The 18,209-nt window shown below is 41.2% G+C and overlaps 1 protein-coding gene across 5 annotated transcripts in view; it reads right to left on the bottom strand.

The window, feature by feature from the left end:
* Positions 1–17,780, bottom strand: part of EZH2 (enhancer of zeste 2 polycomb repressive complex 2 subunit) — a 57,286-nt gene extending 39,506 nt beyond the window's left edge. For all 5 annotated transcript variants that reach the window (XM_075418549.1, XM_075418550.1, XM_075418551.1 and 2 more), the window contains exons 1-2: positions 17,760–17,780; positions 16,440–16,505 (exon numbers count right to left, since the gene is read on the bottom strand). In XM_075418549.1, the coding sequence (XP_075274664.1) occupies positions 16,440–16,477 (38 nt within the window). In that variant the 5' untranslated portion in view covers positions 16,478–16,505; positions 17,760–17,780. The remainder of the gene's footprint in view (positions 1–16,439; positions 16,506–17,759) is intronic.
* Between the last annotated feature and the right edge of the window lie 429 nt (positions 17,781–18,209).

The raw sequence follows: 18,209 nt of genomic DNA, 5'->3' as shown, positions 1-18,209 counted from the left end.
AGAATTCTGAGCAGCAGTTTTTCAAACCAAGTGAACCATATTTGTATGTTTCTGGGCAGCTGCACATCAACAAAGTAGAATTACAGTGTTAACACATGTACTGTGGTAAGAGGTAATTGTTTTTCTGTCCCTAATCTCAAAAGAAAGAATGGGGAAAAAAAAACCCACAACAAAACACAACGCAGGGAAAGAACAACATATTCATAGCAGAGTTAATTCTCACAGTGCAATTGATCCATCATCTTCACATTATGACTATAGCCAAATGCCACTGACAATTTTTTATGTCAATTCAAAGGTTGCCCCAAAAACTATACTTATAAGAAACTAAACCTGAGAAACTAGGATAAGAAGTTTCCCAGACAAGGACAGCCCATGTTGGGTCAGGGCTGGGGGAGCAAAAAATGAGATAGAAAGATGAACTCTTACAGAAGGGTGCTGGACACTACCTTCATCCCTGAAAGGAAAAGTAATTTGGAGAATTAAAAGACTTCAGGGAAAAATCAGCATAAATCCAGTCTCTGTGGCAAATTCAGGGTTGTAGGTGCTGTCTCAAGCCGACTGTTGGTTCACTTGCACTAGTACTTATGCATAAGAAAAACCTTTCCCGAATCATCTTCTTCCACCATTTCTGCTGTTCACATTCGTAAGTACACTGAGCTGTAACAAACTACACACTTTTCACTCTGCCGAACAAGAAAAAAGCCTATACATTTTCATGAAGTTATGTTGTATGGGATTTGCAGCTAGGGTTGCAGAGCAGAAAGGCTAGTGAATTTTAAGCTCAATTTGCTGGAACTAGTCAACTTTTCATACAAAGTTTCGGAATATTCCCTACAGTAAGCAGCACAAGCTAAATCCCATCTAAGACTAGTTAAGCCTGTCTTAAGAAGACAGCATAATGTTAAACAGCTTCCATTTAGTAAATAAAAACATGATACTGGATTGTCTTAGTGTAACGGTTTGATTCTGAGAGCCCCCAGGCCATATCCCTCTTCTCTGTCCCCATTTGCCTTTCTGAATCTTGCTAGCCGTTTTTATTGTTTTAAAATCTTTTTCTTTCCCATTTTTTCATCCTTTTCATACACAGGGCTACAGAAACCATCTAACTGCCAAACAGCCCAGCCCTGAGAGCATTCACGCAAAAGAAAGAAACCACGTAGCAGTCAACTCAGTTATTTGTGGGCAGATTACTGCACCTCTAAAACAGATGCAAGAAAGCAAGCATAAGTATGAAGCAGTTACGTTGTTTCTAGAGAAACTCATCTCCCAAAGTGCAGGATGACTTCCATGCAGAACCTGAGCTAACCTTCCCACATCTCACCTGGCATCACACTAAGGAGGGAAACCTTACCATAACTCCCTGCATCCTCTTTGCAGAGGAGGGAACACTGGGAAGTGTTGTGAGACCTCCCAAGTGATTCTAGTGTGAACCTAGCACACCCGCAGACAGATGGACTGTCTCATTCCAGACCACGCAACCACCCCAACGCCGCAGCAAGCAAGGAGATGCATGTGCCACACGTAAATGCAAATGCTTAATACCTCAGGTCCAAAGCTGCACTGAACACAGCCAGCCCTCCCGGAGCACAGCACTGCAGAACTGAAGTGACCCCACGCTGCAGCTGAGCGTTGCTACACTCCACTCCCCAGCTCTCACACCAGCCATAGTTCTCCATTACTTGTAATATTACAGCTGCCCAGTTCCCTGAGCTATAGAGTATACCCGTGCACAGCACACCTCAGGGCGTGGGTAGAACTGGACATCAGATAATTCTACTAACGAGAGGACCAATGTAATTCTACACAGACCACTGTCAAACACAAGAAAAATAACAAAACTTCTGCCTCTTTCTGACCAATAAGGAGTTTGAACTACGGTATTAGGAATGACACATACTGAACCCACCTAAACACTGATTTCAAAAATACCCTACAAGAAAATAAAAACAAACACATAGCTATTCTTTCCCATTTCTACTCATGCTTGCATAGCTGGAAATAAAAAAACAACCAAAAAATGGCAGCGTCCTACAGCATACACACTTGTGTTTTAAACAAACTCTGCTGAGCATTTCATAATGAAGGTACGTAGAAGATCTGCGTTCTTTACTATAAGTTTTAAAGAAACTTCATGCCTATAAGCTTTTATCAGCCAACACTTACTTTCAGCAGCCAAAGTGCGTACAGTACATTTAGAACTCATGAGAGACAAAGAAGTGTAGAAAAAAATCTCACCTCAGATTGCTCCTGTTTTGCCTACAGAACATAGACACAGCCTTATTTAAAGACAACGTTCTATTTTTCTTGGATTGTATTGGTAACAACCATCAGTGACAGACAAGCACACAGATAATTCTCTAAATTAGGCAGTCTATTCAAGCAGTGACACTGCTGTCAAAGACTGTATTTAAGCTTCTCTGGCTACTGTGCCAAATTTCAGGAAAAAGAAGTAATGAAAATTTCGAAACTGGAAAGCATGGAAAAACAAATGAGGGGGTCTGCCCTTTCAAGAGAATGCTATTGGTTTGCAACTGGGCTAAATATTACATAGTATTTTATACTGTAACAATATTACATTACCTTCCCTCTAGTCAGGATTCCAGTTTGGAGATATTTATAAATTAAAACATACTGTGTATAGTATAACTTCAGTTCTTTTTTGTGAAATAATCTGAAAAAAGGCAAAAGTTGCAAGGTAAGAAAAAAACAGGGTACGAGGAAAAAGATGAGAAGGGACTGAAAATGTTTTTGATAACAAAGCTGAGAAGAAGAAAAGTCTCTGGAATAAACCAAGGTAATGACTCCAGTGGAGCACTCAAAGGTTATTCACATACTTTAAATATATGCATATACTGATACAATACCGCACTTAAGAGCACGCTTGAACCAACACTTTCAATGCGGGAGGGGGAAGCAGGGAGGGTGAGGATGGGGGACAATATAAAACCCAACAGAGAAACTGCATATGCAGTCTGAACAATAAAATAAGTCGTCATGGGTTATGCTGCCTAGAGTAATGACAAAGTAATGAAAGAATAAAACAATTCAGATAGGGTATGGGTATAGGCAGGGGGGGAGCACTACTTCTACCTCCCATAAAGCCAAATGAAAATGCTTTCACATTTGCTTCTCAGAACCTCGAGCTTTAAAGGAATGTATTTAACTGCACAGCCCTGCTCTACGAACTACACCGGGCTGCTTGTCAACCTCTTCTACCTCACAGTTACCATGCCCACAGCCCTGTGAGCTTCCACAAGGTTCCCTGGACTGGATGCACTGGTAAGCTCAAAGTATGCATCTGATGTGGCTTCCTGAACTGTCACTTCAGATACCACAAAGTTATCAATTTAGATTCAATATTACATAGTGAAGGTATTCACCCAAGCAATTTCTTCAGCAGCGATGGCATCTTACAATCATCCCACCCTTCCCAACTCTGTATTCTCACACCCATACCACTCACTGAGCTGCAGCCACTTGTCCCCAAGGGTTGAATAGTAAGGTGGATGAAGCTGACCAACAATAAATAAAAGCTCATGTCTGTGATTGTTCATTTTCTGAAACACTGATCATCTGGATGATCCCATGGACAGCTGTGGCTTACTGTGCACAGGTATAAAGCAGGAAGGATTTGTCCGGAACTCTGACCAACACTAGGGAAAAACTGGTGCAGGCAATTACACCACAAACAGGCACTGGTTTTATACATCAGTTTGCTCTGGAGTGGCAGGCATGCTCTAACTGTAAGCTGTTGTCAGATCCAGACACCATACAGGTCTCTCACCCTGAGCATATGCAATCTTTCTAATGGAGAAATTACCATGTAGTAAATCCTATCTGAAGTCATCATTGAAATTCTCCAAGCACCTACAAAACTTGGGTTTTAGTTAAAAAAAAAAAAAAAGCCACAAAAAAAACCCAACCACACCCCACCACATCCTTCTATGCTTTTCCTCAAATTAAAAAAAAATTCTTCCTCAGGCAGCAGAATTTCAGCAACAGAATGTATTAACAAGATTTTCCCATCAGCCTGCAAAAAAATTCAATATTTGCTAGAAAGCAAAACAAAAAAGATAATACATTTCAACTGTCAAAAAACAGTGCATTAAGCTTAGACCTAAGTTGTCAACTTCTCAAAAGCACCTCAAAAAACTCAGATCTTTTATGTTACAGGATTTTACACAGCACAATACAACAAAATGACAGTTCAACTGCAGCTAGGTATTTTTCAGCTATGTTAAACTAAACTGTAATACTTAGAAACTCTTGGAAATTTACTTTTAGTATTTTACTTCACATACCCCAAATGCAAAACAAGACAATACTCTCTATAAACCTATTCTAAACCTTTTCAGTAGACTCTTATTACAGTTAAAGCACCTGGAAATAAACTATCAATAAAACACACACATACTGCCAGACTAAAAAAAAAAAAAAAAAAAGACTTAAAAGTTAATTATAAATTAGTGCTGTAACCTGCCAGATCTGTTTCCTTCATTTACACCAAACTTTTGCTAACAGCACAGAGATTCATGAAAAAATTATGGTCAAGAAACAATATTACTCTCTCAGGCTAAGCAAGAAAAATTGTTCACTGCTGTGATTTCAGAGTTGCTAACTATTTCCACATTAAGTTATGCAAGCTGCAGGGGCAGGGGAAAGAATCACACTTCCAGCACCTCAAAGGGCTTTTCACCTGTGCTGTCGGCAGACAAAAAAAAAATGTGCCTAGAAGTTTTGTAGTTGCTTGCTACTGTACTTTCTGGATTTTCTAAAGCAAAACAAAACATGATTTTCTTTCAAACTTAAACAGCACATTCTCATTTCCGTGGGAAGAAAAAGATTCTCAAGGCCACTGTCAGCTCGGGTATTTCAGATACCAAACCAGACCGACTAACAAAAATCTCTAGTTCCGAAATACTACATAGGAAATATTAACATATTTTATTAATAGTATTTCACTACAACAACCACTACAGCACATCTACTCTTTTATATAATTAGTCACAGAGAAATAGATGGAAGTAAACTTTAGTGTGTTTTTTACTATTCTATGTTACAGAAACATGGTATTTTAAGTTTACAGCACAGTTAAACCTATTTCTTATCAAGAAATACCTAAAAATACTTCTCTAAACCTTGAAATTTATATCATGTTGTCATCCCATATGCTGAAGTTCTGTATCATTAAAGGGTGTTTAAATTTAGAGGGAGGACCTACATCAAATGCTACCATCAGATCAACTACCTTCAAATGCTATTTGGTGTCAGTTTTACCTAGAAGAGACATCATCTGTCTGCTGTATCAGTGGCTCCTGGTCTCTCATTTCCACCTCTACTCAGCCTTCTCTACTGTGAGAGTTTAAGTGCTTATGATTCTGTTAATCAAACTAGGTCAGGGGAAAAAAAAAAAAAAATCTGCCTGAACAGCCCAGAAAACAAACACACTTCTTTTTTAAATACAACTTTTCAACAAAATCAGTTCCACAAGCTGGTTTGTTCAGCAGCTCCATGAATTCTTGAATCAACAAAAGTGAAGGGAGGGCAACACTGGGGCAGGAACAAGAGGCAAAGAACTGAAATTGGACCGGGCAGCATTTTAGGCTTCAGCAGAAGCATTTGTCAAGCCATGTCATCTTTCTGCCACTCAGTTTTACCAGTACAGACAAATTAGTCTTAAAAACCAGAAACAGGAATCATTTACTAAGCCATCTATGCCAGCTTTGTCACTCTTCCAGCAGATAAATGCCAACAGGCTTGCACCAGCCTACAAAGGCTTTGTTTGGCAGGATCTACAAGAAATTGATCAGTTGATCAACTGATCTAAGCAGGTAACTCCAAACAGCTCTTCCATCCTTCCTCATTCCAACCGGCTTCCGTGATTGTGGATGGTTTAGGTTAATAAAACACTCATGATCAACTCTAATGAGATTCCACGTTCTGCAAGAATGTTCTTGACTACTCAACAGATGGAAACTGTTACACAAACTATTGTCAAAGCCAAAACTATTAATTTTAACAAACCTGATGCAAGGAGGAGAACCATCAATAGCCTCAGATGTACCAAAGCCATAACCCTAAACTAAGGTGTAATGTCTACGTGTGAAAGCATATGTCCAAATCTCAGAATACCTCCTCTCCATCCCCCTCATGTTAGCAGAAAAACCCTGGCTTGCAAGTAGAATTAAAAGCCTGTGTTTCAACTGCAGTGTGGTTAGCAACCACATCCAAGACGTTTTACTGTCAGCCCTAACACCAATACAGACTGATGACGGCTGTAGGCTTTCCAGGTAGTATGGCACCACCAAAAGCAGGTGGTCCGCTGCTATAAACAGGCATGCTTTTACTCTGAGCAGTTTCATCACAATGAAGCTCCAATTATTGTGATACAGTTAGTTACGTTTACCATTTGCAACACTACAATACATTTCAGTCAGCAGAATCCCTTCAAAAGCAGTAGTCTGTCACTACAATATTGTGGTGGGGAGATCTGTACCAACAAATTAAAATTTTTGCCTCCACTGGAGCAGAGTTGCCAAATTCAAGGCCAGGGCACTCTCTCGTCCCTGACATAATCAATGGTTACTAGCTTATTAAAAGTTACCTAACAGAATTTGACTTTGAAGAACAACATTTCAGCCTAACCAAAACTAAGCAGCACATTCATGTATCTGCTTGCTTTTGGAAGCTGATCACAAATACATCCTAACGTGCTTCTCAACTAGGACTAGGAAAGAAAGTGGGATCTTAAAACGGCATACGTTTCCTCTCTTCATTGTCTGTCTACACGTACGTCAGCATCTCAGACGGAATTTATATGGCAAATATGATAAACTTGATTGAGTGGATCAGTTGCATCAAATCTGATCTTTTCTGCACTCAGAAGAAGCAGTTTCCTCACTTGACCAAAACTGCTCATGGTGACCTGATAAGCACCCAAATTGGCAGGGAAGAGGAGGAACCGTGCAACCAGGGTCAAGGGAAAGGAGCAAAGCCTCCCCCTGTCAAAGTCAGCAAACTGTTAAGAGCGTATCAACCACTTGCCTTAGGCTAGGACGCTTATTTTCCATGCCACGTAAAACATACTATTCACGCTGCGTCATTTTTTTCTTTACAAGACTTTGCACAATCAGAGCAGTTAATGTGGTGAACTACTTCTGCTTGAGTAGGTTGCAAGAAATGTGTTTCCTGCTATCTCTAGATCAACTAAAGATTGCACTGAACAGATGTAGTGAGTGGCAAAACAACAGCAGCAACCATTTGTCTACTTCAGTTGGCAGTGCAAGACAACTACAGAAGGTGTTTGTAACAAACGAAGAGATAGTGTATGTTTGTTCAATTCAGTTCGGCCTCATAGATCCCACTACAGCTATTCACAACAACTGCATATATTCAAATCAATGCTAAGCAATGGTTATTTTCAATTTCCTACTATTAGTACACGTCCAAGGCTTCACGCATGTTCTATTTAATCTTAACAAAATTGTTTAAGAATACTACATGTAGGCTCCCGAGCCCCTAAAGAGACTCTTTAAAACATGTCATGTTTTTGCCTGTTTCTGGGCCTTATCAAAACTGGATGAGTCACTTCAAGAATTTGAACCAATACACAAAAGAATTAATTCCCTGAACAGCGTGGTTTCTTACACAAATCAGAGCTAAACCTGGACGATCACAGAAGTTGAGCACTATTCCAGCCCTTCAACTGAGACATGCTAATCTATGCTAAATGAATGTACAAGAGACTAAAGGCAAGACTCAGCAAGGGATTTCATTATAATATAAAGAGAAAATTCTTCACAGTGAGTGCAGTCCAGTATAGGAATGCATTAAGCAGAGAGGTGCTAGAATCTCCATTCCTGAAAACATTTCAAAAGTGGTCTGGAAAAGACGATTTCAGTGTTGGCCTTGCCTGAGCAGGAGACTGGATCAGATGACCTCTAGACTTACCTGCCAACCTAAACTATTCTACAAGTCAATACAACTCTGACCTGGGCCTGCCATCTCAAATCCAAGGACCAGGCTATTTTTAAAGCTGATGCCATGGAGTTCGCTTGCCTTTTAAAATCCAGTTTAGTGTTTCAGAAGATGAAAGCAATCGTCACCATATTCTAAAATTCTTGGTATTTCAATCAGCTACAGGTGCAATTTGGAAAACACCACCATTAAGGGAACAATAATTTGTGAATTCAAATGCTTAAGAGCTTAATCAGACTGAACTCTTCAGTTTGGTGTGTAATCACTGATTGTTCTAATCAGCAGAAACATTTGTTATGCTACAGTTTCCTTCAACAACTCCATCAACTAGTTAGTTCACACACTCCTGCGCACTAATAGTCTGTGTATTTGTTCATTGGAAAGAGGCCGTCTCTGCTTAACAGTACAGTTGGAGCCTTCAGTCCTACCTCTTAGAAACCATAATTAAAAAACAGATCAGAAAGCTCTTCACTAATTAAGAATGTAGTCTACCTAGAGTACTACATACTCTCCATAAACTTACCATTATGTTTAAAATAAAAAAAAAAAAAAAACATAAAAGGGCTGCTTTTTCAAATTAGTTGCCTTCTTATCCTATTAGGGTTCTGCTTCTCTTATAGCCCAACCTTTGTGCCTTTGAAGTGTCACTCTTTTCAGACCTCTTACTTTCTGTCATTCAAGTGACAACAGACTTACCTTGTGCTTGATGTTCTTAAGATAAGTAGCCTGATCTCCACCCTGGAACATTAAATGGTTGTCTTTTGGAGGGTTTTTTTCAGGCTTCAATTTTTTTTTTTTTAATTTTTTTCCATTTTTAAATTATCTTAAACACATTCTAGAAGATAACAATAAGCAAGTCAAGAAGTACGCACGTTCACAATAAGCAACTACTCTATGACCTGCTTCCCTGCAACTCCAAAGACATGCCTCCTCAATTACTTCTTCCCAAACACATTGCTTTTTGGGCTTTTTTGCTATCCCAGCAGCTCCTTAAGTTAATAGCTCCCAATTGATACTTCAGGATATTCAAGATCACCGAGATGCTTTTCTGTATCTTTTGAATGAGAATTTCAGCTTCTTTCAGAAGAGTCTTAGGGGAAGAAAAAAAAAAAAAAATCACAACTTTCTGGCAAATTCACACTTGGTCTTCACATGCTACCTTGATCAAGATGTCTATCACAAACAAAATAACTGTACACACCATCTTCTCTTACAGCTGTATGGACGGCTATCAGAGAACCAAGAGTACAGTTTCATGACATACTTAATCTAATCAAACTACTTATTTGTAGTAGTACTACTGCCAAACTAACTTACTAATTGCAATGACTATATTTTTATTTGCAGTATTGCAGTTAAACAAATCTCTTCAAACACAGTTTCTCATTACTGCCCAAATACACCAGACAAAAACTGTATGAAGGACCAGACAGCTTTGACTTGCAAGTGTCGCCCCTACTTTATTTATGCTGGCATTGCTACAAAAAGCACTTTTACCTGCCACTTGTTCCCACACCTATGCTATCATTGCCCTCCTGACAGCATGAGCATCTTTGCAGTCAGACACTGACAGAAGCAAGGAAGTTCTCTGGCTGAAAATACCTTGCTACTTTTGACTGAAGAAAAGTGAGCATCCAGCCACCCTGTCCCCACCGAAAGACACTGTGAACTATGGCCTTAGACATTCAATTTTCAGCTCGTTGTGAGAGTACTAAACGCCTAAGCCTGCAGATCGATTTCTGGATGTGCTCATTTCATACTGAAACTCATACCTCTTATTATTTGAAACACTCACCTCAAATAGTAAATCAGAGCAGTTCAGTTACTGGCACACAAGACAGGAGGGAAACAAGTCAACCCTATAGCTCACAGAACGCAATTTTCTTCAATTACACTTCCATCTGATTTAATTTTAAAAATATATTAATCTGCCTCCTATAGTATTTTATTTCTTATTTTCTCTCCTAACAGTTCATTCACATAGATAGTTTAACACTATGTTGCTCGAATATTCTTTTCAGGAGTTTCTACCACCATTATAAATCGACCAAGCAGCTATTGGAAACTTCCAACTATGTACCAGGGGCAAGGAGGAAAGAAAGGGAAGAATGAGGAGGAGTCAAGCAGCTCTTGGGTATTTAAGAGAAGAAAGTGTTCCTTCACTCCCTCTTCCTTCCTGGAAAAATAGGAGGAATCTTAAATTTACCTTCTTGCTGTTTCTATGCTAGAATTTGGTTTTTTTCTTGATTAGAAAACTAACAAAGCAAAGCAACTACCAGGTATTCAACAACCCTTACCCTACCTGCCAGCGTGTTAAAAACTTTGCAACTTGAAGTTTATAAATAACTCAGACCTTCCAGAACTACTTCAGAAAATAAACTGAAAACTGTCTGTGGTTCTTCATATCTAAAATAATTTCAACCACTCTGCTTCAAAAATTTAAATAACCAAAAAGAAAAAACAAAAAAAACCCAAACAAGATCTCACCTGGTCTTGACAAAAATCCCTCAATCATTTTAAAAAAGTTTTTGGCACTAACTGTAGGTTGATTACACATGAAGTACCCAAGTAAGATCCAATAACAGAACTGTTCTAGAAAACAAGCTTACTTCAGATTTTCTACCAGCCATAAAGAAGGAGGTTATCCGTTTGATGACTTCTTTTTTCCTAATACTACACTGCCTTTGGATTTATTCTGACATAATCTCATTTTGTGGGAGTCCTTCATTTAGAACATTTACTCGTCAAGAAGCAATGGTATGGGTACTTCTCAGAGTTTCATTCTCTTCATGAAAGAAAAACATAAAAGTTACGTCTGTTAATAATAAGCTAAGATTTCAATACAAATAATTAGTTTTTTTAATACATTTCCTTAAACAAGTACAACAGTAGAACAAAAAAAAAAAGTAATGTAGTATAATTTGTTTTCAGACAGCCCTTAAAAGAAAAATCCTTACTAGAGTGTTCCATCAGTCTGTACATGCAAGCCTGCAACTTTCAAATGCATTCTTCCCTTCAAAAATTAAGTTCTGTCTCTGTATCCCTACAGCTTCAGGATTTCGAGAAACAAAAACAGACATGAAATAATTACTGAAGACCATGTAAGCAGCAAGAGTAACCATTTCAAAGAAAAATTTTCTAAATTCCCTATATTATTGCTTTCTTCCAGAACATTTCAACATTTGATACTTTTAGAAAAATACTGTTTTGGAAATAAAAATAACAAGTTCAAGTACTCCTTCACTTGGGTGGGGGAAGAGGGAAAAAGAGAACAGGGAGATCACAACCAAATATTTCATACTAAATATCAACCCAAAATTGGCACTAACTGAAATCAGCTGACATCTCACTTCAGTTTGGGCAACATCAGCAAAACACTGTGCAGCAGGTAATACAGCTATTTATTTTTTACTTGGATATCTGCATGTATAAATACTTTTAACTATATTTGCATGCATAAGACTCTTTGGATCCAAAACCAAGTAAAACATTTTAAAATTCGAAACAGCAGAACAGCAACAAAAAGTTTCAAGCGCAATTTTGATCATGTTTTATACAAGTCACTATTAAAACCATCCCACATTTTTTACACAAGACCAAGCCTGGCTATTTGTCGGGTGAAAGTAAAGTTTTACGCATTAAACGTGAACTTCACCTTTGGGTTGTTCAAATGTGTACCCCCGAATTTCCCTCTTCACACTTACTCACAGATGCCCAGAGGAGTCAGATGACTCCCACACACATTCCAAATAACCTCTGTTGCCTAACACCCCCATCTCTTAAAATTTAGCTTTTTGACATCCTGGATAAATCTGGCAGAAAAAGTAACACTTGCTCGGAAGACTTAAGGCATGTCTCCACAGGCAAAATAATTTAGGGTGTGAATTTCAAGTGCACTGACTATTCCACCCAAACTTGTTTTGTTGACACACCTTTTTTTACTCTAAAAACTCTAAAATAGCCACAGGTTCTTCAGCTCAATCCACACACACACAAAAAAAACTCATAGTCCATACCAGAAAAGCCCTGCCACACAATAATCAAGTGGTTTAATAGCTATTCCATACTTCTTTCCCTGCACAGGCAAATAGCCTAAACTTCAAAAGACATGACACTTCCATGTATGCAGAATTTATTGTAGAACAGTCTAGCAATTTTTGGAGCTGAACTGGTATATGCCAATTGTCTGAAAAATTCCAAAATGAGCTTCAAATGATGAAAGCAACCATAAAAGTTATTTACACAATTCTCATTTTAAATTCCTCAAAATAACCGGGTAGAACGTATGGCATCCCTATTCTATAAGGTATATGGGGATTAACCTATCAGCATATTAGATGAAATATTGCTTACAAAGGGAAAAAACCAGAAAGACTACTTTTCCAGAAGTTTGATTTAATGGAGAAAATTAATGAGAAACAGTTTATCTCAAAAACAAAACCAAAAAAACCCAAGCCAAAACAAAAAACAAATCAACCCCAAAACCACCACCCTCCAGTGAAAAAAACATCTGCTCCCTTAGGCTGTGGAAGAGAATTACAAATAGCAAGGCTTTGGGACCAATTATGTCTCTCCGTTTCAAAGCAATGATGGATTGAACACCAGTAATGGTTAAAACAACATCTCTCAATCCCTTCTTCCAACAGTAAAACAGTGGATTTAACTTTGCACTAAACAGGTTAGCAACAAACACTCACTAGAAACACGGCACAAATTAGTGAACATATAGCTAGAAGAAGTTATCAATCACAAACGACAGACTTTATGCTGTCCCTGGTTATAAATTGTATGATTCAAAAGAGACGATAATAACTTCATGACTTTAATCCATTTGCCATGGTACAGTTTCCCAGGTAAATCAAGCACATGTAACACATCTGCCCATTTTCTGACAGAAGCAGCAAACTGAATTCCATCTCTAGAATTTATCTTACTAGTGAAAAAGGAAATCAGACAACGGCACACCGAAAACATAAAGCTTGCCAGATCCACTCACGCTAAGAAACATGGAAATGAAACGAGCTCACATTAAAAAAAAATAAAACACACACACAACAATTATATACGAGTTGTAAGGTTTTCGTTTCCTTCATTTCAAATACTTTGTTTCTTTAAATTACATCTCATGGCTTTGGGATTTAAAAAAAAAACGTGCAGGCTATGGAAAAGAGAATGCATGGCAGGAAAAACTGAACCAGCCATGTAAAAGGCAGAATGGGAAGGGGCCAGACACAACAAAAATTGACAAGGGAAATAGGCCTGGCTCTAGATTAAAAAATAAATTTAAAAGTAGAAAGAAATGATACCCTCCTCTAAAGATTTCTTTTCAGTTCACATCTTAGGATGTGGACTGCAATTTGTACTACTTTGCTCGTATAATTACACATACAACTTCATTTAAGCAGGCACCATACGCATAAAGAACAAAAGAAAGCTAACAGTAAATTCTGAAGAAGTTTTAAAATTGCACATCAAGGGAGTCTTTATTTGCACACAGTAAGGTGTCGGCTTTACCTCATTAGTTAATGAAATCGTATCTATCCAAATCAGAAGCTTTGGAAGTACTACGTCACGTTTTCAGGCAAATGACAACACTGCGCGGATCCACTCACACCATCACCTTGTTATTTTTACCCACAGCATTCAGAACGTGCACAGTATCCGTTCAGATTTCCAAATGGCCTTCTCACCTTCAAAGTACTACTGACTTTACCATTAGAAAGGAAGCATAGTACGCATTATAAATCATTCCAAGACAACAGCATTTCTCACACATTGAGCAGAGGCACAATTACTGAAAAATCCCACATGCACATCTGAGCCAGGTGGCCAAACGATCCTAAAATCAGGGCATGACCCACATTAATCTGTGAGGGTGTTGTTTGTTCACAATTTTTTCTGGACACAGCAGGGACATTAACAGACCTCCTCTCCTCTCCCAATATTTTTTTTAAATGACAACCAATTTGCAAGTCTGTGGTTAAATAATTACTTCTATGTTTGAGAATTCTTTCTTTAAAAGAAGCTTCATTTGTCAATATTATATGCAAATTATACTTTTCACTCAAGTTCTTAAGAGTTGCCGCTACCCAAGTTTACTAGTGTTACTTTATCTTTTTAATTCAGAATACATATTCTGATTGTAACATTGGAGGTAGTTTTCTCACTTTCGCTGAGGATCCAGACCTCAAGTCCATGCTGGACACATCTCAGTGGAAATCTACGTGTACAGCTAGAAATAGCCTGTAACAATCAAACTACCTACTATTATCAGTTACAGAAAGCAGCATCGTCACTACCGTGTTTCAGAAGACTTCACTGTTTCTTGCTTGGAGCTCAGTAGAACCCATTCCCTCCTCCAACAAATATCACTCTTTAGTTTCACCTCATCCGTAAACAGACACAGACAGCATCATCCCAAAGTCTCTAACTGATCTCTGTGAGAACAGACAGAATGCCTATTTTATAATTCTGTACATTGTCTTCCTTTTAATCTTTAGCTCAACAAAACTCTTGGGCACATACTCAGAGCTAAAAAACAAATCCAAGCATTCTGCTAACCTGTAACAAATGTTTTTACTGGTCCCCTGTGAAACACCTCTCCTTGTTTTGCATCTATTTTATACAAGGTTTTTCTTTGTCTCACCCTTCTTCCTCCCAGACACAGCCGCTTAGCTGAAGTTATCACTTAAACTACGTCAGTACTGGAGTAACTCTTCCATTTAAAGACCAACTCAGCCACTCTAGAACAGTTGTATTGGTTACATACATAGATGCTAAATGTATAGATATGTTTGTAGATACATTTAGAGATGCAGACAGCACAGATGCTTGTCTTCAGTCACACACCGTTTCAATGAGCCCAGCACTGCTCTCCACGGACCTTGCTGTTAGTATGAACCATTAATGTCCTACAGCTTCTGTTAACAGGGGTCTTGTTTCCTAATGTAAGTATTATCAAATCACTAAGAATTATATCTACAGCAGGTAGTCCATTTACTCCCTCTTTTTAAAAATCTGGTAAACTGAATTTTGCTTGGATAGGTAATTCTGTAAAGATGACCTACTTCATTCAGTAAACTTCCCTGCTTAGCAAAGGCCAGGTCCTGTTCCCAAGATCCTCAGCATCCCTGCTGGGGAAAACTTTCTTCCCCCCCTACTTCTCCTCAAGTCAGCTCAGATACATCTATAAGCGCGATATGTAGAATTACAGAACTTTCAGATTACATCCAACACTAAAGTTTCCCACAGCACTTTTGCTCAAACACAACGTAAAGCAAACATTTATTCAATACGCCTTCTGTTAGTATTGCAGCCATTTTAAAAAATAACTCCCACTATTCAATCACACGAATATAGCACTGCCGTCTAAAATTGCTGTTCAATTTTAACATTATAGCTGTGAACTTGTTAAAATGTATACGCAATGCATACAGCTAAAGAAGCTGAATCTTCTTGTGAACAAGAACAGATTTTTTCGACTAATTTCAGGAGGAATTTTAGAGTGCATCAGCTTTTCTGGGAACATTGTTGGAGTGTGTTAGATGTAGCTTATTCTGACATAAGCTGCTTTACAGAAAGCGGCAGTTGACTTGCACTCTCTCGATATATAATACAGTTAGTGCATTCCATAGCACTACAAAAAAAATCCCTTCTCGCTAAGCCAAAGTTTCTTTGCAGGTAAGCAGCAGTGCAGGAATATATTTACATTTCACCTATGAATGTCGCAATGTTACAGAACAAACAAAAACCCATTTGAACGCCCATCTTCAATGAAATCACCGTATTTCAGCTCGTTGGCAATTCTAGCAAGAGAGGAAAAAAATACAGCAAGGAAAAAAAGAATTGAGCTTGAATTTCAAGTCTCTGACCGAAGTTTACACCCTACCCCTTTAGCTCATTTTAAACTGAGCAAAGACATTTTATGACCTTTTAACGATGCGGATTTTCAGCCTCTGTCACTTTTCAGGGTGAAATTACACATTAAAAAAAAAAAATCTCTGGAAAAAAAAATCACCTCAAATTTTGACCTAAATTAGAATCTAGAATTCTTCCAAAGTTCCAGATGAAAATAGCTGTTGGCACCTCATGGAACATTTTCCCGTCACAGATTTCTCCACAGGTTGTTTAATTGTTACTTTCATTCCTCACGTAGACAGAGGATGGTGGGGGGAGATGTATTTTTCCTCTCTCTCTTTTATTTTTTTTTGGTAAAGGAAACTCCACAACAAGAAATGTAACATTTTTGCCATAACAATCTTAAAGCCAGTACCTGACAAAGCACTAGCTCTCGAAGTTTAAACAAAAAAAATCGAGACGCCGTGCAAAACTTTTTGAGCCGTCTCTCCTAAAACACTGGAAGCATGCTTTCTGAAAGATTCTGTAGGTCTTAAAACATTCACACTTTAATTATCTAAATTAAGAGTAGTTATAGTACACTACGTACAAGTAATACTCACCCTTCTGAAGATGCTTTATTGTTACCACAAATAAACATTCCCAGGACTCTCAATTTGATATAGACACTGGGGACAAACAAAGAATGACCTTTTAATTTTTATAACTCACATAAAGCATCTGAATGTGCCAACCCCTAAAAAAAAAAAAAAAGGGATGAACCTATCTACGAGGAAATCCCAATTTAGAAGTGAAGATTCCACTAAAAATGTCGGTAAAGCTCTTCACTGAAATTTGTATTAGTAAGAACCAAACTCCTAACAGCTGAAACTACAGTTGCTAGATTTAAACGAAGACGAACCTACCCTGCGACAATTAAACAGCCTCGTTCAAACCGTGACACGCTTCTTATTAGAGAGACCAGGAATCTGAGCTTCCAGCTCCCTGGTTAAAAAACCAAAACTTTTCCCTAGCTCCAATAAAACAGGGATGGTGCTTCGTAGGTCAGAAACAAGTATCTCGAGCAACCTATGAGTTTATTCTCTCCCGCTCCCGCTGCGTCTATGCACAGACCGCTTTTCTTTTGTCTGCTGCCAGCAGATCCCCAACCACCGCGCACACCCGCCCGTCTCCAGCCCGTAGGTGCGATGTCACCGCACGCCGGTTTCTCCCCCTTTACCCCCTCACGCATGGCTCGCCGGGGGCCAGCTCTGCCCGGCGCCCTCCTCCGCGCCGCCCCGCACGCCCCGGGTTCCGCAGACCGCCCCGCACGCCCACCTCAGCTCCGCGGCCCGGCGTGTCCGGCTCCTCACGCCGGACACCCCTCCCCACGCCGGGCCGGGGGGGGAGCGGAGCAGTGCGCGCTCAGCCTCCCCGCCCGGCTCTCCCCGCCGAGCGCCGGCTTCCGGGAGGCCAGGAGGGCCCGGGAGCCGCAGCGGACCCCCCCCCACCCCCAGTCAAACCGTGCCCGCGTGCGGCCGGCAGCGGCGGGGAGGAAACCGCCGGGGTCTTCCCCGCCCGCTCCCTCTCCCCGCACAGCGCGGGCTTCCCCCCCAAACCGCCCCCGGCCGGGGCCGCGCTCCGCCGGTCGGAACGGGAACGGCCGGGCGGGCTGCACGGAGCCAACTTAGACAAAGGGCACCCCGGGCTCCGCGCCTCCCCCCTCCGGCTGTCACCGGACCGGACCGCGCGGGCCCCGCCGCCGCCGCCCCCCCGCGGGAAGGGGACGGGAGGCGGCGGCGGCGGCTGCTGGGGGGGAGGCGGCGGCGGCGGCTGCTGGGGAGCCGTCACCCCCCGCCCCCCCCATGACAAAGGCAGCCGGTTACGCGGAGCCGCCGCCGCCTCACGCCCGCGAGACGCCGCCCGCCCGCTCGCTCACTCACCCCCCGCCCCGGCCTCGTGCCGCCGCCGCCGCCCCGCCGCCACCGCCAGCTCCGCGCCGCTCCACGCGCGCTCCCGCCCCTCAGCCTCCGGCTGCCGGATTCACCCTCCCGGACCGAGCGCCAAACGCCGCGGCCCAATCGGCGCCGCGCTCATTGGCGAGCGCCGCGCGCCGCCTCCATTGGACGGGCCGCGCACCGGGCGCCCCCCCCATCCCCACCCCGCGCCAATCAGGAGCGCTGAGGGGCGGGGCGAGGGGCGGGAGCTCGCTCCCCACGTGCGGGGGGGGGGGAGGAGGGGTGGGAGAGCTCTTTGTTCTCGCGCTTCCCCCTCCCGGCCCGGCCCCCCCCCCCCCCATCCCCTCACCGGAGCGGCACCGGGGCCGGGGCGCGGCGGGCCGGGAGGCTGCAAACCCTCCGCCGGCTCCTCGCGTGGGGGGGGGGGGGGGGGGG

The sequence above is a fragment of the Opisthocomus hoazin genome, chromosome 4, assembly GCF_030867145.1.
Source record: "Opisthocomus hoazin isolate bOpiHoa1 chromosome 4, bOpiHoa1.hap1, whole genome shotgun sequence".
Taxonomy (NCBI): domain Eukaryota; kingdom Metazoa; phylum Chordata; class Aves; order Opisthocomiformes; family Opisthocomidae; genus Opisthocomus; species Opisthocomus hoazin.
Note: the sequence above shows the minus strand (reverse complement) of the source record. Positions and strands in the feature narration are given on the sequence as shown.